This window comes from Prinia subflava, chromosome 7 (genome assembly GCF_021018805.1).
Source record: "Prinia subflava isolate CZ2003 ecotype Zambia chromosome 7, Cam_Psub_1.2, whole genome shotgun sequence".
NCBI classification, from domain to species: domain Eukaryota; kingdom Metazoa; phylum Chordata; class Aves; order Passeriformes; family Cisticolidae; genus Prinia; species Prinia subflava.
In genome coordinates this window covers 30,340,663-30,367,954 of record NC_086253.1, presented here as the reverse complement: position 1 = coordinate 30,367,954, position 27,292 = coordinate 30,340,663, and the positions used below count along the sequence as shown (strand labels likewise).

General features: G+C 36.5%; 1 protein-coding gene across 2 annotated transcripts; it reads right to left on the bottom strand.

Annotated features, from left to right (window-relative positions):
- Positions 1 to 594: 594 nt before the first annotated feature.
- On the bottom strand, positions 595 to 26,999 carry SLC7A2 (solute carrier family 7 member 2). Of its 2 annotated transcripts, none has more exons than XM_063402035.1 (12): positions 26,857 to 26,999; positions 20,544 to 20,934; positions 19,161 to 19,316; positions 16,077 to 16,242; positions 15,588 to 15,724; positions 14,728 to 14,950; positions 12,115 to 12,254; positions 8,274 to 8,376; positions 6,904 to 7,103; positions 6,451 to 6,617; positions 5,777 to 5,885; positions 595 to 5,185 (listed from the first exon to the last, which is right to left on the bottom strand). In XM_063402035.1, exons 2-12 carry the CDS (start codon positions 20,917 to 20,919, stop codon positions 5,007 to 5,009), a joined length of 1,956 nt encoding a protein of 651 aa, XP_063258105.1. In that variant the 5' UTR covers positions 20,920 to 20,934; positions 26,857 to 26,999; the 3' UTR covers positions 595 to 5,006. The 2 variants fall into 2 exon arrangements, with proteins under 2 accessions (XP_063258105.1, XP_063258106.1); XM_063402036.1 differs by lacking the exon at positions 12,115 to 12,254 and adding an exon at positions 11,567 to 11,703.
- Between the last annotated feature and the right edge of the window lie 293 nt (positions 27,000 to 27,292).

The window sequence follows — 27,292 nt, the reverse complement described above, 5'->3', positions numbered from 1 at the left end:
AGACACATGCTTTTATTCTCTTGCTATACTCACAGTAATATTCAAAATTGAGGAAGGTTTTGGGGTTGGTTTTTTGGGGTCTTTTTTGGGTTTTGGAGGGGGTTTTTTGCAGGATTGGGGAGAGGGGGGCAGGTTTCTCATTAGTGTTGTGGTTAGTTGATTTGGTTTGGGGTTCTTTTTTGTTGTTTTGGTTTTTTGTTTTTTGTTTTCACAAAAAGGAAACAAGGAGACAACAATGAGTTTATTCATCCAGCTCTGAGGTTGGTGAATACCAGAACAAGGCTTGGTGCTTCAGAAAGTTGAGCATGAACACTGAGGGCTACTCATTCCCTCTGGAAATCAAACCTAACATCATCTCTGGTTTGGCAGTGTAACACAAAATACCCAAATCGAAGGCTGTTATTCTCTACTCCCTCTGTACAGTGCATACAATGTTATCATGTTATTTATTTTAAATGTGCTATGATTTGTGTCATGTCATGACACTAGATATCTGGCATACTCATGATTTTAAGTCATTATACTATTTTAGTGTTAACTAAATAACTAAAACTATAGTTGTGATTAAAGTTACGACTGCTGTATGAAGGACATACAAGTGATATTCAACTTTATTTAAAAATATGGAACAAATGCACTACTGTTATCCCACAAAGCACATTTTACAGTAAATGAGGAGCAATGTAATTTCCATTAAAATTTGGAACTAAGGTAACTAAAAATGTCACTGATAACAATTCTGTTGTAAAGTGGGGAAAAAAGCACCATATTCTTAAATACAAGCATTTTTACATTCATAAAAATTCAAGACTCTTCATTTTGGTAGAGCACTTCAAAGAAATACAATTTTGTAGTTTAAATTTCATCATAATCATCCTATCTACACTTTGAATGCTCAGCAGCATACAATACAGAAATAATCACTAAAATGTACATACGAACAAAAAGAAAAGATGGATATGAATGCTAACGTTTTCTAAAATGGTGCACACATAATTGTTTTTAAAGATATGTAACACATATTTCATGCTTTACTTTCTAGTACCACAAAAGAAAAAACTCTCCTAAATATTCAAATCCTCATATTCTGACTCCAACTAAACTTGGTGAAGCTGGAGTTGACCTCACACAAGGCTCATGAAAACATACAAAAACAACAGAACTTGTCCAGCTGATAATAAAAATATATATATACACATACAGTTCTTTGTAATGCAAGTCTGCATGTCTATGCACAGAAATCTTTCAACTTAGCTCATGTTAAGGAGTTTGATTTCTAAGATCAAATGGAAAATAGATCAGCACCTGGTAAAGGCATTATATTTAGCTTTGAAAAGGTCCAACTATTAAAAATGCAGAGGTCCTCAAAACATATACCAGAAAGAAATACTAAGGGTACAGGAAATTAAAAACAAACACAAAGATCCTGTACTATATGAAATACCACCCTCTCTTTCTGTAAAATTTGTATTTGCTTAACACTGAGTAACTTCAGTGCCTTCAGTGAACATACTGCAATTCATACAGACTTCCCAACATGTCTAGGAAGAATTAGGGCCCAAAAGCATTAAAAAAAGGTGCTTTAATTTTCTTTTTTATGCACTCAAGTAAGACTTGCCAGCCTTCTTGTGAAATAAATTCGTACTGTAAAAAATGTGCCTCAGTGTCAAAGGCCTCATACCCAATTGCTCAGTCCCACACAGGTTTCCTGCACTGTCACCACCTCAGGATGCTTAGGGCACATTGATACTGGCACTTAATAAAAATTCTACAAAAACTCTATACCTCATATTTCTTAAATATAGGGGGGCTTTGCATAAATTTTAGGGGAAAGATGAATAGACTTGTGCACGTATCATGTAATAAAATACAGAACATATATTTAAGCTTTACCAAGTTTTGCCTCTAAATTCGTTGTATCATTTGAAGTTTCTGGATGACACAGGTCAAATCCTATTTATATACATAAGTAATTCTGTATCACTACTATTGACATTTATTGCTGCTAGTTCTCCAACAGCAAGTAATATAAATGGCTTTAACACTTAGCAACATAAGCACAGTATGACAGATGTCAGGAATCTGACCAGCGTTTGTTGTGCAAGAAAAAGCATACTGTTATTAACAGAATATTTTTATCCATGATAATAGGCAATGAAATCTAAGTTACCTCATAAAACTTCCTGCTGCAAAATTAGGACTAGAATACCACAGAAAGATCAGTTAACATAAATTATTTAGAAACAAAAATTAAGTTTATGAGATTTTTTTTTACAAAGGAAATAAAAACCCAATAAGCTATCTTAAAAATGAAATATTTTGTATTAATACAAACCATTATTATTTGCACAGAACAATGTACAATATCAACAACCGTGTTAAAAAATAAGAATTATTTAATTCCAATGGACTTGTGCTTTCAGCTGATCTTCCAGCAAGTACAGAGATACAAAAAATATGAGAACAAAATCAGGATTTCTTGCATCCATCTCTCTTGTGTAAGGACTAGCATGACATGTCCTTTGCTTCTGCAGAGTCCCACTAAAGCATCTGGAATTTTAAGACTGCATATACAAATGCACATGAAACATACCATAAATATCTCACTTCTGGCTTGTCTGTTTTCACTCAGCCACTGACTAATAATGACCGTGCACACATATAAATAAGCTTTGCGTAGTTGAAGCAACTAAGAGTACCCAATGACTCTTTTTATTTCATTTTATATCTCATTAGTTATGTGGATAGTTCTGGTGCTGCAGCTCCTCCCATCTGTCTTAGCAACACTTGTACAGGCACATCCTATTATTTTAAAATAATTAATTTTGCTAACAAGGGGGGAGAAATACTCATATATGTGAAAGGAGAATCTGGCAATACACAAAGTGCTGACATGTCTGTCAGATAAATAAGCTAGAAAATTTACTTCCTTTAGTTCTCTTCAGAGGCTTTAGCTAGTACTTGCTTGAATCAGAAGTTAATTATATTGGCAGTATCCCTTCAAAGGAAAGGTCCAGTGCAATATAGATATTATTTTAATCAGTATATCAAATTTGCTGTGGGCTCATTTCAGACAGATGCAAATGCATAGACAGGTGTGCACACGTACATTCCGTATGATGGCCTTGGGAGGGAATGGAGTCTTCCTTGGACATCACAGAACAGCAGCAGTTTGTGTCTCGGGAGCCTGGCTGGCCTGCTCTGTGGCATCAACAACCACAGCAAAAAAGTAAGCCTGTGCTTCCCACATGCTGAGATGGGGAAGGAATTTTAAGAGCTGTGTTTCACTGTAAAGATGTCATGTGAAAGTTTCACATGGGCGCAGCTGACTTGCTCCCACACCAATGGCTTTTTTTGAAGCTGAGGATTTCAGACTACTGGGAAAGAAGTCATTTTAAGATTAAAGAGTGACTTACTGCTCTGAAAAAGGAGGGAAACAGAAGCAGCCTAACTAATTTTTTTTTCATAAAATTCCAGCTATTATAACAAGTAAGGTGCTCTTCACTGTCAACCAAAATAGCATCCCATGGCATCTAAAGTTCTTATACTTAACAACAGAGGTATTACCTAACAAATACCAACGGTTAGTACCAGCAACAGATTGCAGCTCTCCATGACAATGTCCAAAACAGTTCTTACTCTAGGGAAGGATTTTTTGTAAATATATTATTGCAAAATGATTTCATATTGTGGAATCTGTCATGGGACTTGAACCTACTCTTTGCTAAGAAAAAGTGTGAAAATATCTGGGTGCCTTTGATAGATAACATAATTTATGTTGAAAGAAGAACATTTGCTGGTTTTACCAGCATTAAAATAATTGTTTACCCAGCACTGCCACATCAATTTGGTTCTTTACCTAAATTAGCACTTAGACATCATACTCACATGAATGGATTTGTGGATGTAGGCTTGGCTGACAAAAAAGTGCTGTGCTAACATACATTTAAGACTTAATGAAGCACTGAAATACTCTTGATAAGTTTTTTTTCCAAAGCCCAGACCTCTGGTTTTTTAACCTCCCCTGCCATCTGAAAAGAAAGCTGGGATTTTGTATATTAATTTTTCTTAGGAGAAGCATTGTGTAATGCAATATCACTTCTGGAACATATATAAAGGAGAAAATATAGGGGGAGAAAATGAGTAGTAGGGAGAAAAACTGAATTACTGCTGCAGATAAGTACCAAATTATTTAGTCTTATGAAATTCTGAAGTCAAAAGCACAAAATTTGCTAAATCACGTCTGATTTCCCCTGTCAATACTGTAACTAACAGATTATTTCCCAGATGATTTTGCAGAAAACAAAAGAGTGAGTATTATTCTATACACATGGCATCCTTCCAAGAGAAGGCATGCATTTAAGTAGAAATCTTGAATGCAATTTAGAGGGACTAAAAACCTTTGAAGTAGCTTCACTGCTTGAGTTTGTCATGACTACGGATTAATAATCATGATTAGTAAAGATAAGCGTATTTTACATAAATAAATGCTCCTCAAATTTTTACAAAGTATCTAATCCATACAATTACTATTCATTTTGCAAATACCTTTGCATTCATATAGGCCTGTATGAAAGAAGTTTGTCTCCCATGAGTTATTTCAAAAGAAAGAAGATAATTTAGATCTTTACCAAAACACGTAACAAAGATAAGGAGAAGGTATGAAAGGCACTTATATTCACAGTGCATTGTCAAATACTCAGAACTTCTTGCAGACAGTTCTAAAATTCTTCATGTCTGATGACTGCCAGTGATTTTGGATGACCCTTCAAACAATGTCTCCAAATTTTTGCTTGCCAAAGGGTACTTTTTTTAAGAATTTAAATATTAATCTCCATGCTGTCAGTTCTGAAATGATGACGATGGATTAGCAGCTTGTCCCAAATATCTGTTAGGCCTTGTAGTAAACACTTTCAAGAGGCACATGTTGGCAGAAAGTTTCTGAAATTTCAGTCTGCAAGTAAAATGCCAATTGAAGGTTTGAAAGATTTGTCTGTTTGCAGAATTTAACATTCACTTGTCCTTTCATGTGGAAGAAATTGATCCCTTTCATTTGTGTTTTCAGGGTCATCCACTGGGTTCTTTTCTTGCATCCCACTATTTTCTGAACAGGAATCATCATCTCCTTCACCACGATGACCTTCCACACTGTGCCTCATGCCATAAGCAAAGTAAATGAGGAAGCCTTCCAAAAGGAAAAAAAAAAAAAGTTCATAGGGTTTTCAGGCAATTGGTGCATTAAAAAGTAGATATTTCTCTTTGGCTGAACAGATTTTTCAAAAGAATTCAAAATTCAAAAGAGTTTTTTTCTTCAGATATCTGAATCAGAGCTTATGCTTCACGTCTTCCCTGTTTCTACAGGAAATTCCAGTGTATCATTTTTGCATAATTAAGTGCTGTAATCAGTTATGGAAAGTATTATCTCTAATTCAGGTCTAGATGGAATTAATACCATTTCCTAGATCTAAAAGAGAGCAGACTGATATAGTGGGAAGAAACGTGTTACAAGCAGGTTTCTACATAATTTTGGCTATACTTACTAGGAAAAAAAAATCATGACTTACTGGAATTCTTTCTATTACCTAAAAACTATATTTGTAATTTTGACTGCATATAAATGCTTCTTCTGAAGCATGATCTTCCTTTTGTTCAGAAAAATGACTGATTTGTATTAAATCACAGAGATTTTTTGAAATATTTGAAGAAAAAGAATGTTCTAAGATGGGAATCATGAGTTCTAGTGTATGAAGTGGCTGAAATGAACAGAAGTACATACCAAGTAGCATCCAGAGGCTAAATCTCATCCAAGTCTCTCCACTTAATTGTACCATCAAGTAAATATTTACCAATATACTGAATGATGGCAAAAATGGCAATAGTGGAACCTAAAAGGAAATATTTAATATGTTTCTATTAAACATTTTTTTTTGCACGTCACACTTCAGGTATGTAATACAAACTAGCAGTAATATGTAATCATTAATAGAGAATTGAACTTTTTTGCTGTTGTAATATAGTGAAATTTTCACTGGGTTTAACCAACACTTTCTATACATCTTAAACTTTTAAAATACATCATGTTTAATATATATTTTCTAAGGCTATTGAAAAACTTCCAGATTGTGTGGGACATATACTAATGAATTCCTGTATTTACAGCTGAAAAATAATATCTCTCTTATTCTGAAATGTTTCCCCAGCTCCACCATATTCCTTGATCTTCATCACTATACTTCATTATTTCCATTAAATAACTGATCTTAAAACATAAGTGAAATTGCAAACTGAAAGGACTTATATTCTGTACTAGGTCCAAAGGTCCAGATTACACAGACAAGTAACTATACTCATCAGTTTCTGACTTGCTTTCCAGCTTTCAAGTTCTCTCCCACTTTTTAGAATCCATCCAAAGCCCTCTTCAGAGAATAACATAGAGAATAAGTTATTCACCATAAAGGCTACTTTCTGCTGGTTCTGAGGCTGCCTTTGAATGAGGAGAATGGTAACTATGAAGGATATCACCAACAAAGCAAGAACGCCAATACTCCAGGGCTCCAAGTTAGCAATGGAATGAATCCCATATGTAATGAGGACACTCAAGCCACAAATCAAGCAAGCTGTATGAAAAACAAAATTACAGAAATGGGTCACTTAATCTCTGCATTGAAGGGGAAGTGACTTTTAAGAAGAGTGGTAGCAAGCTTCAACATGTACTGTAGTTATGAATATGTTTAATTAAATGAAAACGACTACAGATTAGATTTATCAAGAAGGATAAAAACACAAAACAACACATGTATGACTGAAAGAAGGCATGTTATCGGTGGATTTTTAATTCTGTCTTTAATAAAATTCCACTATAAATGTTAATGCATACATGAGTTTGGACAACCAAATACTTACCTAAGAGACCCACTAAAAAGTTTACTATATTTGCAGTCTGCTCAGTTGGTAAACTGGATGGATTAATCAAGGCCTGAAGACTGAAGCGTTTCTCTTCTATCATGTTTATCTGTGACTCACTTACTGCAGATTCCCTTTCAGCTGCAGGCAAAGCTGCTTTTTCTGGAGAGTATTTTGGTTCCTCATAGGTGGGTTGGTACCTATGCATAAAACAGAGTAATAAAAACCCATTAAGCACTACTTTCGGATTTGAGGCACTATGACTCTAGGAATGTACTGAAGTACTAAATTCTTTTCGGTAGAGCATTAGAATATCCCAAGTTATAACTGCACTGCAACAGCGTTACTAGTCACTATCATATATAAAAATACTATGGCAACTCACTTTTTAGATTGGTTTGTTTGGAGACCTTTTTTTTTGGCCGTTTTTTAAGCTACCTGAGTTCACCAATAGCTCAGATAAATGAACAGTCCAGTACAGAAGAAAGGACAGGGTCTGGTAGTCAACAGCAAGGAGAGTAAGGGATCTTGTTTCTGACTTGCTTCCCATACTATGAGAGGCTTCTAACTGGCATTAACCGAAAATTGACATCTGTTTTGTTAGCTTTTAAATGTATTTATAAAAGTATGTATGATGAGTCATTTTTAAATAGAATAGGCTTCTCTTTTAAAGTGTAAATTATTGCAACAATTAATTTGAGCTGAATTTAAGCTGTTACACTTTTCAAAGTTAATTATTTAGCTTTAAGTAATAAAGGCTGAGTTTTTAAAATAAAAAGAACAAACATAATAAAGTGAGCTGTAGCTAGCAATAAATGATTTCATAGCTTTACAAACATGACTGATGCCAGAGTTTTACTGAGAAGTAAAACTCATTGAGAGATAATATTTGGACTCTCATCTAGGGCTACAACATCTTAAAACACATTTCTGATTAGGATAATACAAAACAACTGTTTAAACTTTTTCATCCTGTGAACCATCCAGAATTTCTACCCCTTTTACATACAGTCCCCAAAACGCAATATGCCTCATGTACAGCATAGATTGTATTCATATACAAGTGTCACTGAATTCTGTACTCAAGCTTATATTTAGGACCTTTGGGACTAATGCTTGGATCAGTACTTCTTCTGGAAAACAGAAGGTGCCTAGATTTCACCAGAAGCTTTAATCTGACTCACTGCTGTAGTTATGTAACAATATACCATTGTTTTGTTTGAGGAGTCACTGCTTCTTAGAAACCATTTATATGCTTACAGCTACTGGCTATCCAGCAAAAAACATGTCTTGTAAATATGACTTTTGTTTATTTACTGACCAACCCAAAAAAACCCCACAGTAGAATACAAAGGATGTTTTTGGCTCACCTAAGGATGAGGACACAGGTTGCCACAAGTGAATAAGCAAGAAGTGTGCCAATAGACATCATGTCCACTAAAGCCTTTAGATCAAACAGAAATGCCATTACAGCTAAAAAAGAAAAGAAATGGAAAAAATTCCATGAGACTGACATAGAATCCTAGAATCATTCACACTAGGAAAGAAAATTAAGATCAAGTCTAACCATAAGTGCCGAGATAAATATTAAAGGTATATCAAGCAAATATTTTAAAATATGTCCACAGAATAACTTAGTGTTTTACTGACAATACAAATGAAATCATGACAATCCTTAAAACCACAATTTTTAAGCTACTGGTATCATTCCAAATCTAATTCCCTGCAGCTGGGAACCTCATTCAGCTAGATAGGCATTGATTCATACAGTCATGCCACATAATCAAGCTTATATTGGACTTACTCAAATATAAGTATTTGTGCACATACTGTTGAATGTGGGCCACATTAAAAATACATTTTTATGGAATGTTCAGATCCTGGAGCAGAATCTCACCAAAACTGAAAGGATGGATCCCACAACCAAACTAAGAAAAAGTTACCATAATATAAAATTTCTGCTGAGCTGGGAGAGAGCTCTATGTGAAGAGGACTTCCAAGACCAATTTGTCTCAAATAAAATAGTTTTGTGGGTTTTTTTTAGTGGTTGTCTCACTAAAAATAGTTTTCAATACACCTTCAAGAATGACCAGTAACATCTCTCAAGAATTAATATTCTGATGATCACTGAACTAAGAGGCAGAAACTTCCATGACAGTGGAAGCAATCATAGAAATCTTGTGTTTATAAAAGCTAATGCCACATTCATTTGGAGATTCTGGAATATCTTTTTTTGTCTATGCTGTTTGCACACAGAAGCACATTATTTATAAAGAAATTAGGAGAAGATATCAGTAAATGAAAGGCTAAGTCCAATTGATTTGAAATACGTGTGCTCAAAGAGCCTCCCTCTTAAAATATTTGTATTTTATTAATGTTTTTGAGATGCAGATTTTTTGAATCATCAGTAATCTCAACATCAAAACAAACTAATAAGTGTAGTCTTTATACATTGTGTGTATATACACACACAAATTATTCTATATTCAAAATATTTAGATTTAATATTTACAGTATGCAATTGTTAATGTATTTGTAGACAGCTGAATAACTGCACAAACACATGGACACATACTCCCCCAGTATTTGATCCTACAGTAGGAAGCAAAATGTGATTTTCTGAAAACAAGACTACTGGATTACAGAATTTTTATATAATCTGGGAGTCTCTTTTTTCAATTAAGAAAGACGATCCTCTTTTCTTTAATGGGAGTGGATGTTCCTAAATCCAAAAAGTAATTTACAGTACAGATTTTTGAACACCTCTCTGCTTTTCATGCTCTAAAGACCAAAGCTGAGGAAGAGCAGAACCTACTAAAACCTTATGTACAGTAGCTATATTTAATTTTTAATCCCAGCTTCAAAAGGCTACTCTGTAGCCTGGATATTCTTTAACTTTAGAAACAAAATGAAAAATACCTTCAAGTGTCTTCTTAGTAATTCTTCTCTACTAAGAGAAAAAAAAAAGCAGAATATTTTTTTCCACCTCTCATAATTCTGCTCTAAGAGACAACGGTAGGTTCATTTATGGTGAAATTGGACTGACACCAAAACATTTTGCCATGTGCAGAGGTCTGCCATGGTGATTACTGCCTGTGAAAAGGTCAGTCATATAATAACATCTGCCAGTTGCCTCAGCTGTAGTCTTGACTTGGCTTGACTTAACTAAACATCTCATCTCCTTAACATTTCTTACAGCTGTAAAATTATTCATGCTACAAATGCATAGTAAAGTCAGGTAATAGAATCCATAACTATTCTGTCAAAACTATTTATGACCACAAATTGCCAAATCTGGATTTAAAAGGAAAAAAAAAATTAGAAGAAGAAATTACTCATTCTCCAGCAGTAGATAAAGCTGTTTTCCAGTGAGCTTTTGATGCACCAAATTCCCCAGATTGTCTAAAAGCAGTCCAATGTCAGCTGCTGCAGAGCTACAGGCAGGGCTGTATAACTGCATCAATCCCTTTTCCAGCTGGGTAATACTATTCTTTCTTTTCATCATTACAGTGATTTCGCATAAAGATCTTGATTTCATCCCACAAAACTGCACTTCCAAATTCTTATAGGAGAATATGTCAATACGATAAATTCAGATAAAAAAGAGTTGAAATAATGAAAGTAATGCTATGCAATCTATTTCTTTCTGACCAAAAAAAAAAGGGAACTGATAATGAAGCTTCATGTGGGAACTATCTGGACAACAACTGTGCCTTTCTGCATTATTGTCAAGTATGCAGTGTGAGCAGTTCCAGTCTTGTGGCATCTCAGGATGACCCTGACTATAAATAAAAATATTTTAGTCTCATTCCTAAACCTCTTATTTGAGATTAGTTTTAGCCAAAGTTGCTAAAAGTTCTAAGGCATGTATTTGATATTTGAATTACTTAAAAAACTTATTTGTTTGCCTTTGAGCTAAATAGAAAGCTTCTAGTTTTCTTGAAGGAGTAGACATCCCACTAAAATGATGATGAAATTCGGGCCCATGTACCTCCAGAAGAAGTATGAACGAAGGTGAAAGAGTTGTATGTTAAGAATTTACATTAAGAGTTGGCAATGGCTCCCAAAATACTGTTTTGGTAAAATATATGTAGGCATGTATGTGTGCACATATATTTGCAGACACGTAAGCCTCAAACACACACATGCTCCTCAACCACAACTTGGTAAGCCTATTCAACAACAGCCATTTTCTTTGGAAGACAATTTAAAAATCTTTGACGTTTCCACAAAAGTTGATCCTGCCGCAAATGTAATTTTTTTCTTATACCTCATAATAATTATTTTTCTTATATCTCATAATAATCTCATAATATCCCATTATAGATGGGATAAACATATTAGGTCTACATCAGACAAGGAAGCCCTGTCAGTAGAGCATCAGCCTAAGGGACTCAGATTATGGAACAAGCTTATTCACCATATAGGGGGTTAATATAAAAAAAAAAAATTAAAAATTGAATTCTGTGGCATTAAGGCCATCACCACCACCATGATTGGCTTGATCTGGAGTTCTTACACCCGTTGATTACTCAGTAATTTTATTCCCATTGTACATGCAAGGGAAGTTAACAAGCAGCCCTTTTCAAAAATATAAAGTACCATGCACGTGCATAGAGTGTTTAAATCTCACTTTTAAGTAACGCGGGCTTTGGGAGCTTACCAGAGATGACCCCTGCTGTCAAGGTGGCAGAAACTGGTGCCTGCCTCTTATTCACTTTGGCAAGAAAACTAAAGAGTAAACCATCACGTGCCATGGCAAACAGAATTCGGGGCAAAGGGAACATAGAGCCGAGAAGACTAGAACAGAAAAATGTATAGTTCAAGTACAGGTTATTCAAAGCACAATGCTTTACTGGTAAACCCAACTACACAAAAAGAAAGCTTGGAGGAGTTAATGGGTTTAGGTATAGTTTTGCTTAGGCTCTGTGTTGCTGCTCTTGGGATTTTGTTTGGTCAACTGATGTTCTTGGTTTTGGGTTATTGTTTATTTTGACCCTAGGCTTTGAAAGCACTTGAGATAAACCATCAAGTGAAAATCCTGGTAGAGGCAGAGAAAAGCTTTACTGGTAGACTACTTTACCTAGCAACAAGCAGATTTGATCATTTCAGTCCAAAGCAAATCAAAGCTGCACAACATTGGTTTATTTCCATATATGCAACATGTTTAGCAGTGCACCTTTCTTTACAAGGATCAAGTCTTAGTCTCACCTGCTACTGCACCAGATGATAGAGTAGCAACTAGTGGGGTCTTCGTTTTGGAATTGATTTGAGCTAGACATTTGAAAAGCAACCCATCCTTCGCCATAGCATAGATTACACGTGGTATTGGGAAAATGGATCCAAGAAGACTGAGTAAAAAGCAAACACATGCAACATGGCAAACACAATTCATGCAGAGTTGTATTCATGGACAAGATAAAAAAATGTTAATTAATGGCATGTATAGAAACAAAATGTATGGTTGTAAGACAAAACCAGAAAGCCCCATAGCCCAAGGTACTACAGATCAGACACAAGTAGATTTTTTTTAACTGCAAAGTTGATTTAATATTATTATTATATTAATTTAGGTAATGAAATTGCTTCATCAGACAGAATCCAGATTAGCTGGATAACTCTCTTGCCATCACCGTAGTTCTTGGGTGTTAATGGACCAGGAACATGTTCCAGATCACACTAAGTATGCAATTAAGCTTTAGTATTCCTGGAGAAAGTCTGTCAGTCAGCAGCAGCAAATAAGCATAAGCAGCATCCCTTACCCTCTATATTTCCATGTAAGCCTGCTGATTAACAGTAATTCAAAGTAAGCACCCATATAAGTGTACTTGGGCAGATTATTTCCTTTGATTAAAGCACCTCTAGGCAAGCTGCATTAAGACTTTTTTTCAGAAGAAGTAAAGCTAATTAATTTAGATTTGTTATTAGAACACATAAAGCTTTTGAACTATTAATAATTTGAAGCTCTCAAACATACTTCTTAAATTAGGTGGGTTCTTTCCCCCAAAGAGAAATACTTTTAATTAAGAAAACAAAAGGAAAAATCATAGCCGGTATAACCTCTGCAGTAAGCACAAGTTTTTAACCAGGTGAAGGGTTTCCTTTCTTACTTTGGAAAAACAACTGTATCACTTAAAGAAGGCACAGCTCTTACATACCACAGGTGCTATGTACATCCAGTAACGCTTGTGGGACACGAGTATTAAGGGTAGACAGAAGATTTATTGCAAATGAACTGATTTTGATGTACGAGTGTACCTTCCACAAAGAAGGTACATTCCAAAAAATTCCAGAAAGTTTTTTGTTGTTTTAGTTTTGTAAAGTTCATTCATCTTACCTTTCTTTAAGTACATTTGCATACATAATGGCAATAGTAACAAACATCTTTACCCTGGCAAAACAAGTTCATGACATAGCACAGTAACAGGAAACTGTAAAGACCAAAAGCAATTCATCCCAATGTTTTTTCTTAATTATGCCTCTAAACTGAGGAGTATGAAATAGTTTCCTTTGTTTTGTTCTAAACTAACATCAGTCAACAGATTGAAAGTTTAATCTCTCCACAGGAGTAAATGTAATTCTTCAGATAACACTGGAAAAAGAGACCAACAGTTCAAGTTTCTAAAACAGCATTCTTCCCATGTCAGTTCACTTTGTATTGCAGTATTAATTTCTTTAATCTAGTTTCTAATATGTTATTTCCACTATTTATCATTATAAAGCAAAAAATCAATTAAACCCTCTAACCTGAAGGGATCCTGACAACTATATCAAAGATAACTACTATCCCAGGATGAACTGTGTGACTGTTACATTCTTCAGTCAGTCCTACATTTCTTTTAGTGTCTTTCTGGAACTACTTCATGTTTCTATCCCCTCCTGCATCTAAATGTTCATTTGCTTTAAACCACTGCCCACAGTCAACAAACTCATGTTCAGGCTAATGCCTACAGGGTTGTGTCGAAGTGCTGTTAGTATTAGTGCTTCCACAAGCAACTTGTTTTCCTTTGAGGAAAGGCAGCCAGTGTTCTTACCACTGCAGCTCATGGAAATGACTCCTTACCTACACATGCTCAGGTAAAAAATTTGCAGCAGCATTTTCCTATGCCTAAATTCAAGTATCAAGAAATTTTCTACTTTAATTAAGTGTTTGTATCATATTACAATTAGGATGTAATATATTTGAACACATACTAATATGTATTGTGAACTCCCTGATCTTTTTAATCAAAATAATATGTTAAGGTTACAGTCACAGTTTCACAAAGGGGAATAAATTATAATATTTTCACAGCTATAATCTACATCTCAAATACCCACACAGAAACCACGAGAAGGGATGATGTCAGAAGACAGACTAGCTACTGGAGGAAAACAGAGACAGGCAGTGAAGGTGAGGAGTGGAACTAGTTAATCGTGTCTTCAATTTTGCCTGCAAATGCACAGAGCCCATAAAGTTGCTGAGTCACTGGAAATTGACAGCAAAAAAGGACAAATGGCTGAGGTTTACTTTGTCAGTTAATAAAGGTAACTTGTAGGGATATGTTTGAAAATACTTACTTATATATGTATATATAAAAAATTGGCGTAATAAGCCTCTACCAAAGAGGTAGAGTTCAATAACAGTACAGTTTTTAAAAAAGGAACCTAAACTAACACAGCTACTGTCAGCTAGACCTGCTTAAGTTTAAGACTTGCTTATAATACTTATTGCTAATTCTTTGCATGGACTGAACCTTCAAAATGAACACATGAGCGTACATATAAATGTAATATATCATTCATCAGCTTTTCCAAATAGAATTAGTATTTCAGTGTCTTTACCTTGTAGACAAAGCACAGAGGGATCCCACTGCTACAAGGTATTTAGCAGGACCCCATCCAACATATTCAAATGCTACTGGCAGAGGACTTTTCTCATCTAGCAGATAGTATGGCATCATAAGTGTCAGTGCAGCTGAAACCCCACAATAAGCCATGAAGCAGACAAGTAGGGACACCACAATTCCTATGGGTATGGCTTTCTGAGGATTCTTGACCTCTTCTCCTGAAAAAAGGAAAAGAAAATGCCCCACCAAAAATTTGTACTAGTTTTCCCCTTCAGCTTTAAGAGATAATATCAAAGGCAAATCACTTGTTAATCAAAGTCATGGGAATCATATCCATAATAGAAGTTTTAAAAACCTGAGTAAAATAAACTAAGACATACAGAACAGAGCTCAGTATTTTGTCGTCAAAAGTAGTGTTAAAATATCAGTAAATTAAAGGTCATAAAATACATTGGATATTCAGAGTACTCCAAGCCCATAATTTTTACTTATTTACCTACACTTTCAATGCACTCAATGTACTCATTCCCTATCAGCCATTAGGAAAGACACCCTATCTCAGAGAGCTGTAAAAGTGAGCAGGTGACTAACATTATTTGAGCACAAAAATGGTATAATAAGCACCTTCCAGACTTAAAGGCAACGATAATTTCTTTAGAGCAAGAATGAAAGATACAGAACCTCTTCCTTCTTCCCAGAAAGGTAGCCATGTTCAGGAATTAACTGAGATTTATTCTACATTGTCTGAAAGAGGTTTGGAAGAAAGCAAAATAAGAAGAGTAGACAGATTATTTTATTTTTTTGCAAAACTCTCCCCATGTTAAACACATATGCACACACATATAAATACTATACCAGTTGTTGCAATGCAGTCAAATCCAACGAAAGCATAAAAACAGGTTGCAGCACCAGCCAACGTTCCTGTGAAACCGTATGGCATAAAGCCACCATGCCCATACATACTTGTCACATTTTCATGGGATGAGCGGTTCCTACAAAGAACAAAAATACAGTAGAAAGATAATTTCCACCCCCCTCCCCCCCATTATTGGTAGGATAAATACATGCACCCTCCTACCCTAGAACTCTAAAAAAAAAAAAAAGTTTAAGTGTTCTCATCATGAGAGAGGTCTGCTTTACAAAATGCATGAGATGACATTTTTATGTCTAATCTTGTAAGAAAGAGAAAAAAAACAGCAAAAGGAAGAATATCTGCATCAAGTAACTATCATCTCGCTTTGAAGTTTGTGACAAAACATTAAAACACTAGTGTTCATTATAATAAAGCATGTGTAAGAAAAACTGCTTGGAATATGAGCAAGTAAATAGATTTTTTAAAATTACTCTGTTACTGCAGTAAAGTTGCTGAGATATTCTTCACTTATCTTCCAGTTGTCAACTTCACCTTTCACAAAACCAGAAATCATAACGAAGAGTAGGACCAAGATGTTAATAGCAGTGAAAATTTTATTCACCCATGCAGATTCTTTTACTCCAAAAGATAAAAGACCTGTAAAATAAAAATATTTTATAGATGTGAATGGTCCATTATACTGATAAAATGGCATTTTAAAGAAGGGATACCTGTAAAAGAAGGCATATGTGTGTGTGTGTGTATCTCTATATATGCAAGTACTGTGAATAATACTGAAAAAGCATCACCAGATTTAAAAAAAAAACATTATCACAAACTTGCTAGACTCTTTAAGGGCATGACAACAGGAAAATATATGGGAAACCACAAAAGACAAAGCTTCTTTAAGTATTTTAAAGTATTTTTAGCAATGGCTAATCCATATCTTTATTTTATGCCATGGAGCAAAAGTAGCTGCAAGATTTCTATACTTTGTAAAAACAGATTGGAAGAATATATTCCTTACAGAAGAATTATCTGTTAGATTAGGAAAAGAAGCACAATTATTAAATTAACAATATAACTGACTGACTCGACATTTCTCAGGGCACATCCATCAGAGCAAGTGCCATTTCCTAGTTCATTAATAAAAGCTTTCAAAGAAATGCACGCCTCCTGTTTGTAACACTGATGCATAGAGATTCTAGAAAACAGTGAGATACAAAATACACATGGCTTTATATTACAGAGTAGGGCATTTCAACAATCTGAAAGTTATTCCATCGGGATTCTACTTTATCATTAGATTTTTGACAAATTTAAATGTCAAGTGTTAGCAGTTTAATGGAACAGGCAGTGAGCAGATCAGGAAAAATTAAATACAATTGGAAAGTTTTCACAGGTCCTTTGCACTCTATGCATTTCCACTAATATCACATACATACTTTCCCTCATTATTTAGAGATTAAGTCTGAAAATTTTAAGCCTCTCAAATTAATGTCTAAAAATGTTCTGACTCCACTAATGAGATATTTGCTATCTTATCAGAACACAGAAATTATCTTAGCTGCTCAGGTTTTCTTCACCAATGACATTTTTATTGAAATAGATGTATGCTTTCCTCTGCTCTGATTTTCCCAAAAAGGCAGTGTCTCAATCAGCCTAATGCAGTGTGAATCACAGTATGTGCATTTTAAAGTCCTTTTTTTATCCAAAAAACTGAAAACAAAACAGAACAAAAAAAAAAAAAACCCAAAAACAACAACAACAAAAATCCCCACCAAAAACCAAAACTACCCCCCCGAAAACCCCCAATATCAAACAGAACCAACCAAACAAAAAACCACAAAAAAACCAAACCAAACAAAAAAATCCCCAAACCCCAGATTTCTGTGTACTTTCCCTTGTGCTTAGCACATAACATTTTCTGTAAAACATCACCTGCTACTCCTATGATTCAGCTTTACACAGTTCACAATCCAATTACTGTATCACGCTCAGCTTACATAGTCCTGAGCCGTACCCACTGCCCCTCCTTTCAGCAGTGGGGAATTCCACCCAGTTCAGTCACTGGGAGTTTGGCTTCTTATCACAGACATCTGGAGAGGCAATTTGCAGCACAAATGTGAAAGGAGTGAAGAAGGAATGATGGTAGGGATGAAAAGAGCAGACACAAATGAAAACTCAGGAGCTGTGATGAACAACAGGAGAAACATTTCCTCATTTTTCACGAGCCTCTCATTCTTATGTTCTGAAGCAGCAATGGCAACGGAGAAAACATAAAAGATGTCAGCATCTAAACTAGAACTGTATAGTTTGGTTTGTGGAGTTTCAGTGCTGTGCTTTTCAGAGTGTTATTTTTTCCTCATTTGTTTGGAAGGGGTGAAACAGAAAGGTCTGCTCCAGTTATATTCCAAATTTATTCCCAAACCTCCTGAGGACATAAGGGTCTGAACTGGTCCTGTAGGCAACTCTGAGCCAGAAACATGGCAGGATGCTGGACTAAACCTAGTCAAGTCAACTCCCAGATCTTCCTAAGTATAGGAAGCCATTCTTTTATGTACAGAGACCTAATAAATCTTCAGATGCACTGGTCAGTCGTTCTGCAGTAGGTAGAACAGAAATGTTTTCCTGTGTCCAAAAAAACCCCACTCAGAACAAGAGAAGAGGTTATGTACAAATAATATAAATTCACTTTCCAGAGAAGAAAAGCTCCTGCTTTGGTTTATCCAAAGAGAGACTGAACACAACAAATATACGAGATATGGGTAAGACCTCTACTGAATATTGAAATTCTTCTAGTATTGCCTGAAAATAAACTGCACACTTTAGAATACACTCCCTGCTTCCTTCACTCCCAGTGGCAGTAGGAATATTTCATGTGGTAAATAATTGTTAAATGCAAACATGGAAATAAGTTGCAGTATTTTTGAGCTTTCTGATCCCTCAAATGGTGCATAGCTAGTGTCAGTGTTTGCAATTGAAAAGCATGATAAATGAATAAAGACAAAAACAGGACTTGGAAGAGTAGACAGGAAAAGTTTACTCAGGTTTTAACTGGTCTGTTGATCCATATAAGTACTTTGAGGTGCCCTTTCGGTCAAACAAACTCTAGGATAGACAACTGAAGACTTGAAAAGGTGAATGTTATTATATACCAAATAAGTGAAGAATTTAGATGGAAAAAACTCCTTACAAATGCCCACTACACACACTATATATAATTTAAAGAGACCACATCACCAAATGATAGAGCTTAACTTCCAGGCCACTCTGAAAGCGTTTATTTGTGATAAAACCATGAAAACACAGAGAACTGTGTCATCTTCCTGCTACCATCAATCTGTATCATGAGTTTTACTTTAAAAAAAGTGATTAGTTTCACATCTCCATTTCAAGAGAAGAGGGTGTATGTGAAGATTTGATTATACACATTTAATTCACAGAGCCATTGTGGCAGTACAAAATGTGCCTCTGAACTTTCTTAAGGTATTTCTGGTGCAAAACCCTACAGTTTCGCACTTTTATCTATAAAATATCACAACCACCATAAATTAAGCCATATATTGTCTTACCCGATAGAAGTAATATAAGGAATACAGCGAAGAAGTCGGGATACTCTGCTAGCCCAGAGTAATTCATCCTGAAGTAGGCACTGAAGAAATGACCAATCCGTTTTCCAAGAAGTTCATCAAAGGTGCCACTCCAGGCTCTTGCTACACTTGATGTACCTTAGGAAAACACATGCATGTTTAGGGTTTTACATCCGTACAGTGGGATACAGCCACTTCTACTGGAAAAGAAACAAAACTAAGCCTGTTGCTACTTGTATTTAAAAAAGCAGAGCCTGTGATGTTTGTTTTGCTGAAGAATTTTAATGTTTAAGAATTTTGCCTGCTAAATGGTAACAAGTTTTTCTAGAAGCAAAATATATAAATTTTTGCCTCGTTTATTCCCAAAATATTGCAGAAATTATTTCTGTGTCATTTATGCCTGATCCTGGAAGAAGCCTATTTCTAGAATTACAATATGACATACATTAAACAATAAAAAGTTAAGGAAGTAAGAAAGCACTTTAGGAAAGAACATGAAGGCAGATTTGCCCATCTGTAAGTAAAGCAAAAAAAAATATTACTAGCAAGATATATGTTACTAGAGTCTGTATTTAAAATTAATACTCTCCTGTGGTAAAGAGTGCACAGCCAAATACAATGTTATTTGTATAACTCTGCTCTCATGAAATACATTTTAATACAGTACTGGGGAACATCAGTTTTGTAATGATTTGAGTAACCATCCTGTAGGTACACATATAAAGCTAGGCATGCTCATACACAATATAATGGAAGTCTGGAATGCATTCCTCCAGGAGAAATAATTTTTAAATCAAAAAATGTTATCTCTGCTGAATAACGGAAGTAGCTGTTTGACTATCTGTCACATAAGCATTGATTTTATTCAGCTCTGGTCACCTTTGTATTTTATGGGATTACCTGATAGGACAGCACTTAATTAGCACAAGGATATAGCAGCAAGTTAGTACTTAAACACTTTCCTGTAGGATACTATGGTGGAGTCCCTGTAAATGTCCTTGCTGTGTATATTCGGAAAAAAATGCTTATTGATTTTACTGAAATTATTTTTGCTGACGAAAGATGGCAAATAAATATTATTTATTCTTGTGCATCATCACTGACACAATTTTCTGACACAATCTGCATTCCAGGTATGTGGTTCATATGTCACACTGTTACAAAAATAGCTTGCAAAAACCCTGTTTGCAATGGTGATGCACAGAAGGAAATAACCTAATCAAATTGTTTTGGTTATTTCATCTCAGCAGGACTGAAAAGAAGCGGTAGCTAAGCATAGAGACAGAAAAGAAAAACAGCCCTAAGTCTGTATCTTTTATCTGCTGTCTCAGAAACCCCTGAGACGGGTTTTGTTCTTAAGCTTACCTATAATATAGGATAAAACAAGATTCCAGCCAGTGATAAAGGCCCACAGTTCACCTACTGTAACGTAAGTGTACAAATACGCAGAGCCAGTCTTGGGAACGCGAGCACCAAACTCGGCGTAGCAGAGACCTGCCATCACAGAGGCAAGGGCAGCAATGAGGAAAGAAACAACGATGCTGGGTCCAGAATCGGATTTGGCTACTTCTCCAGCTAGGACATAGACACCAGCACCAAGGGTACTTCCTACTCCCAGAGCTATCAGGTCCAGTGTTGATAAGCATCGGCACAGCTTGGTGTCCTCAAGACTCTCGCCACCGATGTTCTTCTTCCGCACCAGACACCGAATGAAGGACAGGGCTGGTCCACAGGGCAGCATGGTGGATGTAGAGCTCTGAAACAAAGGAAATTATTCCAGTATGGAAAAGGTTGTGTAGACTGGTGAAAAACAATGGGAAAAAGTATTTGCATGAAGAACTTTACTCATCTACTAACTAAGGTATTCACACTGTTTTGTATTTTGACATTGAATAAGATGGCATGTGCTTTTTCCCCACGAAACAAATTAGGGAGACACTATTCCTAATTTTATATGTAGCACTTATGTCCCTAGGGAAAGAGATCCATTATCCTTAGGTTTATTATATTGCAGTAAAAAAGAAAAAAATGTTTCTAATTATCTGCTAATGGCCACTTCTTAACCACTTCATAAGCAGAAACAGCCTATTATCTCATATATCATAGAGCCCTTTAAGATAAGGATCAACACCAACATAAATAAGGGGTTCTGGAATCTAAACTATACATTATTCTGACAGAGCAAATTCAATATCCTGTTGTCTTCAAATACATAACTTTTGCCTGTAGAATTTGCTTCAGTAAGAACTGCTTGAAAGCACATTAAAATAGTGTTTCTACTCTCTCACGCACCAGTGAAGTTTTCCAGATCCAATTATGCTTACAAGAAATCTTGCACACCTCTGCCTAACAATCCTCTAACAAAACCTGATGGGCTAACTGCTCATTCCATGGCAGCTGCAATTCCTCAATATTCTGAGTGCCTGTCACAGTCTGGGATGTGATCAGCTCTAGCACACAAGCTCAGATTCTGTGACCAACCTGGTCTTGGAGGCCAGAAGGTGGGCAGCAGTTTTCTGGCCTGTGATATATATGGGTGCCTGCAAGGAACAGCGGTGATACAGATTCCCAACTAAAACAAATGGTCACTGAGGGCCCAAAGCATTTTCTTGGGAGGGAAGACATGGGCATCCCATAGAAAATAATATTTTAATGAGGCAACATTGATGTACAAGTTCTGTCTTTACGTATTTGTTTGAATTGTATTGTTGATGGCTAAGAGTTTGGTAAGAATAAAGCAATACCATCTGTCATCTTCCCAAACTGATGTTTGTCTTTGCAACTCATACCATAAATAATTATATTCTAGTTGTTAAGTGGAACCCTCCTGGGAACTGAAAATCTGTTTAATTTAGATGAAGATTTTCTGCTGGTTTATTCCTTCCTGGTATGTATCAGTTTCCTAGGACACTGAAGGACATTTCTACTCACACTAGTTCAATCCACTAACAGTGATGACTTTGTATGAAGATGGATAGCTCAATTAACAGTGTTTAATTCTAAAACAGAGAGTCAGAAGCAGAGAGTATCAGGAACTATATGCCATCCCTATACAAGTTTGTTTGGGAAAAAAAATCACCAGAGAAGGGAAAGAATATTTTCACCCTATTCCTGTAATAGCTCCCCAAGTACACTCAAACATGCCACTTCTGCCTTCAGAGAGCACCCTTAAGAAAAAAGGTCTCCATTCCCTTTTAAGTAGAGGGAATTTGACAAAGGGTAATGAATGGAATTGAATAGTGGACAGTGGATGCTTAATCCTCTTAGAATGGTGATAGGTGGCCCAGGACAGTGGGAGGAGGCAGACAGGCAAGTTTTCAAAGCTCTGCTGCAACTTCGCAGTCTTTTCAGCACACCAGGCTCCCAGAGACAAGAATCTGCCCATGGTATTAGAGTCACCTACTATGAAGGTTTCACCAGTTACAGAACTTAGATGACATTCATGTCTGCAGAGATCCACAGTATCTTCTAAGGGAATTAGCTTTGACTGTTCAGGCAAAATCCCCTGCTGTGTCTCCTGAGCTCTTCAGGAAGAGCAGCCTTTCTTTGGGCCTGAGGCTGAGGCACTCCACTCCTGCATAGCCAGATTTATTTTTCCTGGGCTGTACTTAGACAAATATTCTGAGGCCACCTCTTTTTTTCCTAATGAAAGTTCTGAAGCTATGGCACCACTTAGGATGCTATATTAATATGCTTATTAATATGCTTATTAGTCTGCAGCCCATGTGAGAGGCAGCAACACTATTGTGACTCCCTGCCCTTCACCTTAGCAAGTTCAATGATGCAGAAACACAGCATTTTTTTAAGAAATTACTTGTCCCTCCCCCCAGATAATATTTCATTTGGTAATTCATTAACAGGAAAAAATACTCTGGCAAATCTTCTCAGACCACTAAGGAATTTCCAAGACTCTAGTAATTCAAACAGCATCTCAGATTGTTTTGCTTCTCTGCCATTTGGGACAAGAAGTCCTGAAAATTGTGCAGCCATTTACTGCAGTGGCCGGTTAGTGATGTTATGGCTTTCTCTGCTGAGAAGGAATCCTTATGGAAAAATAGGAGTTTTTCTGCTTCTGATTTCTGCTTCTTGGGGAGAGGGTGGAGGCTAGTTCTTGCTAGCCACAAGCCAGTCAAAGACACCTCTTCTGACAGAAACCCAGCCTTTTTTCTTTAGCCTTTAGAAACTGGAACCCAATCAAAGACAAAGTTCAATATACAAATTTTGTGTCTGTAGAGGAAAAAAAACCCCACCTCATGTGCATGGCAAACTTCTCTTTGTAAGTATATCTGTACTAACATGGACTTGACAAACACATATCCCTTTACAACAACCACTGGAATCCAGCATATCTTCCACAGTTTCCTGTACTTAGTATACCTAAACTCATAAGAAAAAATGCCCAAACCCTGCTTTACAACTTCTGTTGCTGCATGCCAAGTGCAGCACTGAGGCATGGCCCCCTTTCAGATTTGGCCAAGACATTCCAAGACTTCTTACTTGATAAGACAGTGCAGGAGGAAGAACTGATAAGCTTACAAAGCTATTTGGCTTCACACGGGACCAAATGACATAGGTATGAGGTGACAAGTGTCTCCAGAAATAACTGACAAGTGTAATGTTCTTCTGAGGTGTCCCTTGTAAAGCAGATCCTTTGATGCATTACCCCTGCAAGAGAACCCCCTGAGCAATGACTCACTGCTGGCATGTGCTGACTCACAAGCAGTTTATCAGAACACTGAGGCAGGGCACATCGCATGCTAAAATACAAACCTACAGAAGCAAAGAAAGTAACAGCTGGGTGTGCCTTTTGGTGGCAGCATTGTCCTGGACAAGCTTATACTGACCGCCACCACGCACTCTTACAAAGGGTCTTATTCCTGCAGACTCACAGATCGTGTTCCTGAGTTTGGACAAGTATCAGTTTTCTTTTCTGCTGATCTTCATGACAGAGAGGAATATGAAGCAGGGTAAGTGAACACATGAAAAAATGATCTCTCCTAATTTTCGACTTGCAGGTTTCAGTATTTTCCTAACTGCTCCTTTATTCTTCCTCTTTTCCCTGCTGCATGCTAACCCTGCCTCATCCTAGCACACAGACTGTGGGCTCTGCTTCATCTTGGCCCCTACTGCTGTGAGCTCTGCCAGCGCTGGCCTGGGCCCCTGCTGAATGTCCTGCAGAGCTGAGGAGCACTGGGTCTGCTCTGAGCCTCCCTGGGAAGGCACACTTGACAGCTTGGGAAAGGGGGTTTTTGGTAATTACACTGGATAATCAATCAAGAAGGAAGTGACTGCTTTTGAGGCATCTCTGGTGCACCTCTCCTACATTTCTTGGAGCAGAGTTGGATACCTGCCTCACTTTGAACAGCAATGATAGGCATGTAGCCTTCAAGGACCACCAGTTAAGGTGGGCTGTATTGTTCATGCAGTTTAAACAGAGAAAAGACTGAATCCTGATCTTGCACAGAGTTTAAACATAGGCAGTGAGTGATAAGAAACCACACAGGAAAATGCCCTTGAACTCACCAACAGTATGCAATTACAGTGTGGAGCGGACAACCTGATGAATCTCCCATGCATTCCAACCTGTGCTGGGCTCCACTTTAAAGTCTGCTCTACAGAGAGTGCTGCCTCACAAGCAAAGCAAGTTTCACTTTGTCACAAGCAAACCCCTGTGAAGCCTATTTGTTACCGATGTTGGCACATTCCTTCTGCTGCACACAACTGAGGTGGCAGCTCTTTGGCTCCCTGTGCTGGATTCACCGCGCTTCTGAAGCCTCTTTGGACCAAGTTTTAATTTAGCTACAAGATACGCTATAAACACAGAGTACACCTCCAATAGTCCTCCAAAAAAGGCAGGTCTCAGTTCAACTGCCTTAGACTTGAGGACCAATGGCCAGCCCTTATGGAAACCTCCTCCTTCCTTGAACGAATTCCTAGAGAGAACTGCTAAGCCATCCACGCTGCGGTTTTGTTTTACCCCTTCAAACACCTTCAACAAAGACAGGCAGGAGAGTAGGACATAATTTAGACAGGCAAGGAACTTGGCAGATTTATCTAACAGAAGGAGGAAGAAACGAAACAAAACAAAACTTTCTTATGTCTGATGGACTTTCACAGTATTTGTCAGAGTACCTGAATAAGCAGGTTTTTCTCCAATACTTTTTGTTCTTTATTGTCTTGGTTAATTTTTTCTCTACAGTATCTGCTGATAAAATCATCTTAATTTCAGCCTCTACTGGCCAGTTGTAAACCAGATCATTTACTGCTCTCCCACTACATATCTGAATGCCAGTCCAAGAAGATGAGTTCAGCCTTACAGCTCATACCAGCTCTTTGTTCAGGTGAATGATCAGGAACATTTAATCATCATCTGTTGTTAGCCCTTTTCTGTCAAGAAATGTTTGGTATCAAAAAATTTGTAACTAAAAACACAATGCAAGGGACAAAGTCTCCATCTGCAAAGATTATATTAATATTTAAACCTGTTTTGACTGCTTCATATAAAATCTAGCATTTCTGCAGAGTATTTTTCATGTAAAAAATCCAACTTAGCCTTCTATCCCACACAAAATTGAAAAAATATGTGGGTATTGGAGCATCATGTGTCAATAATTTTATTTCCATTAAAATAAAATTTTAATTTAATTGCATCATACATGGTTTAATTTAGTACACATTATACCTAAGTGACATATGGAAAAATCCAAAGTTTTGCTGCAGTTGCCATTCAACTTTTCCCACAAAATTTTCCATTAAAAATTCTGATGAAAAACCTCAAAAATCTCATATGGAAAGCAAATGTTATAAAACAATATGAAACCTCTGAAAGTTTTAGTACTGTTATTGAAATTTATGTGTTATGATTTTTGAAGCCAAAGTAAAATAAAGATATTTTACTCAAAACTATTCTGTTGAGCTAGTATTATGTAATATACTATTAATTTTAGATGCAGTACTTAAACATTTTAAACAGCATACCAATTAAGAATAAAATACTCCAAAGAGTTTGTAACATTGAAAATGGGAAAATATAAATACATACTGGTTAATACAGATTAATTTAGCATCTTTTTTTCAGCAAAAAACTTTAAAAGTTTATGAATTTTTTTCCATTAAGTACAGGTAGCCTTATTCAGAATTGCAGTGTTACATTTATTAGATCTTATGCAATAATATATGAAAGTAATATCTTGTGAAATAATGAAAGTAAAAGAATTTAGAAATTAAGCTAAACTAGGTATAGTCTATGATTTGTGTGTGTGTACACACATGCATGGCCAATACATTATTTCATTGCAAGTGTCCTAAAAGTTCATATGGTACCCAAGACTTTCACAAAACTCCTAATGGCTTGAAATATTTAAAGTAGGTATTTCAATAACAAACCATAAAATTGGAAAACAGCACCTGTAACAGAAGTATAACATGCCTAAAAGGGAAAAGCAAAGAAAGTTTTATCATTCAAAAGCAGAAACACCTTCTAGTCAGACTGGGAAGGAAACTGTAACTGCATCATCTATGCATTAACACTGAATTTTTACTTCACCAAAGACAGAATAATGCTGTAATGTAAACAAACTGCATACCACAGCTCTTGCTACTCAAACAGCACATATGGTAGAGGCAAGGTTCCCTAAGACAACCTAGGTTGCTTTCAGCAGTAAACTTCATTACTAACCTGATTCAGAGCAACTTCTGCTGGGCAAATTTCTGCTCCTCTTACTCAGTCCCGAACTCCTGCTGTCATAAATGGAAGAGTAATGAGTTAACGTGTTTTTATTAAAAGACTTGCTTTAAAAGCCAGCTGCTGGTTGTGTGGGAGCCCTCGGTGTTGAGGGGGTGGAGGCTTTGGCAGCCCAGGTGATTGGAGGACTGCGAGCTGGCTAGCTATTTGCCCAGCCAAGCAGGCAGGCAGGCAGTGTCTTGCTGGTGTTCAGATAAATCATATCTACTGTCTTCATGGCACAAAACCCAATGGGAAGCCATTCCCTGCATTAAATAAACCTGTGTCAGGGAAACTTATAGTTTCCTATATACACATCCTGAAGGAAATGCATGGGGAAATCCCACTGTGATACCAAGCAAAGTCCTTCCATTGCCATTGTGAAAAACAC

Coding starts and splice junctions, on each gene's coding strand:
- SLC7A2 (XM_063402035.1), bottom strand. CDS start 20,919: ATGCTGCCCTGTGGACCAGCCCTGTCCTTCATTCGGTGTCTGGTGCGG. Junction 14,951..15,587: donor TGACTGCATTGCAACAACTG/GTATAGTATTTA, acceptor TCCTTTTTTCAG/GAGAAGAGGTCAAGAATCCT. Junction 7,104..8,273: donor ACCTGTGTCCTCATCCTTAG/GTGAGCCAAAAA, acceptor TTTTATGCATAG/GTACCAACCCACCTATGAGG.